General features: G+C 46.5%; 1 protein-coding gene across 1 annotated transcript in view; it reads left to right on the forward strand.

Annotated features, from left to right (window-relative positions):
* The window catches only part of ralgds (ral guanine nucleotide dissociation stimulator), a gene marked incomplete at its 5' end in the record, with an annotated part of 11,581 nt that extends 10,151 nt beyond the window's left edge, over nt 1–1,430 (forward strand). Inside the window, 1 exon segment of the mRNA XM_014014612.1 lies at nt 771–1,430. Coding sequence (XP_013870066.1) covers nt 771–946 — 176 coding nt within the window.
* Nucleotides 1,431–1,536: the final 106 nt, after the last annotated feature.

Below are 1,536 nucleotides of genomic sequence, written 5' to 3' on the forward strand. Positions count from 1 at the left end.
TATATATATACTCTTTATTCTTTTCTATTTTTTTGTGTATTTGCACTACTGTGGGAGTGGCTCTAATCTTGTTATGCATGCGTGTAATGACAATAAAGGCATTCTATTCTATTCTATTAAAACAATTCGAAGTTGGCATAAGTTGCCTAAAATGTTATAGGGCGACACGATCTTAAACTGCACATAGTCCTGTCATAAAACTATTTCAGATAACTGGAATATAAGTGTGGTGAAGCCAAATAAATGTAATATCTGCCTGCCGTACAACGAGCTTCTGCCTTCTGAACTTATCAGCTGCTGCTCTGCTGGGCTCAGAGCAGAACTTACATTAGCAAGATGCATTTATGACTGAACGAACGTCCACATCTTTTTTAATATCTCTGTGGGTAAAAATACATAAAAAAAAAAGTTTTTTTCTCCGACAACTTAGGTGTAAAAAACTACAGTTGTTAAAGTTTCGCTCTGTGCGACGTGCAGCAGGAGGGAGGAAATGATCCTGAAACACGACGTAACTTTTCTACAGCAGGAGGGAGAAATGTTGAGGATTTATTCTCTCTATACGTGTTTTAAAATGTTATATTTCTTCATTATATTTCTAACTCGTCCTGCTCAGGTGTCTCTGCACTCACCTGTTGACACAGGTGTGATGATGTAACTGGTGACAGGATGGTAGAGGGTAGATTTTTACGGTGTACCTCTCATACACCACTCAGCCCTGGTCCCTCTGTTGTGTTTAATAAATTGAACATGTTTTGTCCTCCGTCCTGCAGAGCTGCGGATCCCGGACAACGCCAACGTCTTCTACGCCATGAACTCCACTGCCAACTACGACTTTGTGCTGAAGAAGCGCGGCCTGGCCCGGCCGGTGCGGGCCAAGGCCGTGGCCAGCTCCACGCTGCCCCGCATGAAGCAGAAGGGACTGAAGATCGCCAAAGGCATTTTCTGAGGAGGGAGGGGCTTCGCCACTTTCTGCCCGCCGACCCGCCAGCGTCCCTCCAGGTCTCCGCCCCCTCAGACGAGACGTTCGGAGACGAACCAAGCCGAGCCGCTCCAGTTGGAGGGACTCGCAGGAGGCGGCGGAGCACTTTAGCACTTAAAGCAGGACCCTCGCAGGACCTAAAAAAAAAAGAGTTTGTTTCGTCACAAGCTCAGGAAAACTGACACGACTCGAACTCATCGTTTGTGGGAAAACTTCTTTTAAATTTTTGTTTACAGTCGTTTACATCAGCCGGTCAGATCTCTGCACCTTCTTTTTTTTAAAAGGCCGAGACTTTTCTGGCAGCCTTCGTCTCGGACTCCTCGTCCGTCAAAACCCGGAGAAGATCAAGTTTCAAGATGTCAGAATGTGTTTCTGCTTTTTCAGGGAGCTTCGGCTCGAGGTTTGAGGCGCCGGCTGAGTGTCCGAAACTTTCCCTCTGAACTCTGTGAAACTCTTAAGACACTGAGTGAAAACCCAGTGGGCTCAGCCAGGAACACACACACACACACACACACACACACACACACACACACACACACACACACACACACACACAC

This window comes from Austrofundulus limnaeus, unplaced genomic scaffold (genome assembly GCF_001266775.1).
Source record: "Austrofundulus limnaeus strain Quisiro unplaced genomic scaffold, Austrofundulus_limnaeus-1.0 Scaffold117, whole genome shotgun sequence".
Taxonomy (NCBI): Eukaryota; Metazoa; Chordata; class Actinopteri; order Cyprinodontiformes; family Rivulidae; genus Austrofundulus; species Austrofundulus limnaeus.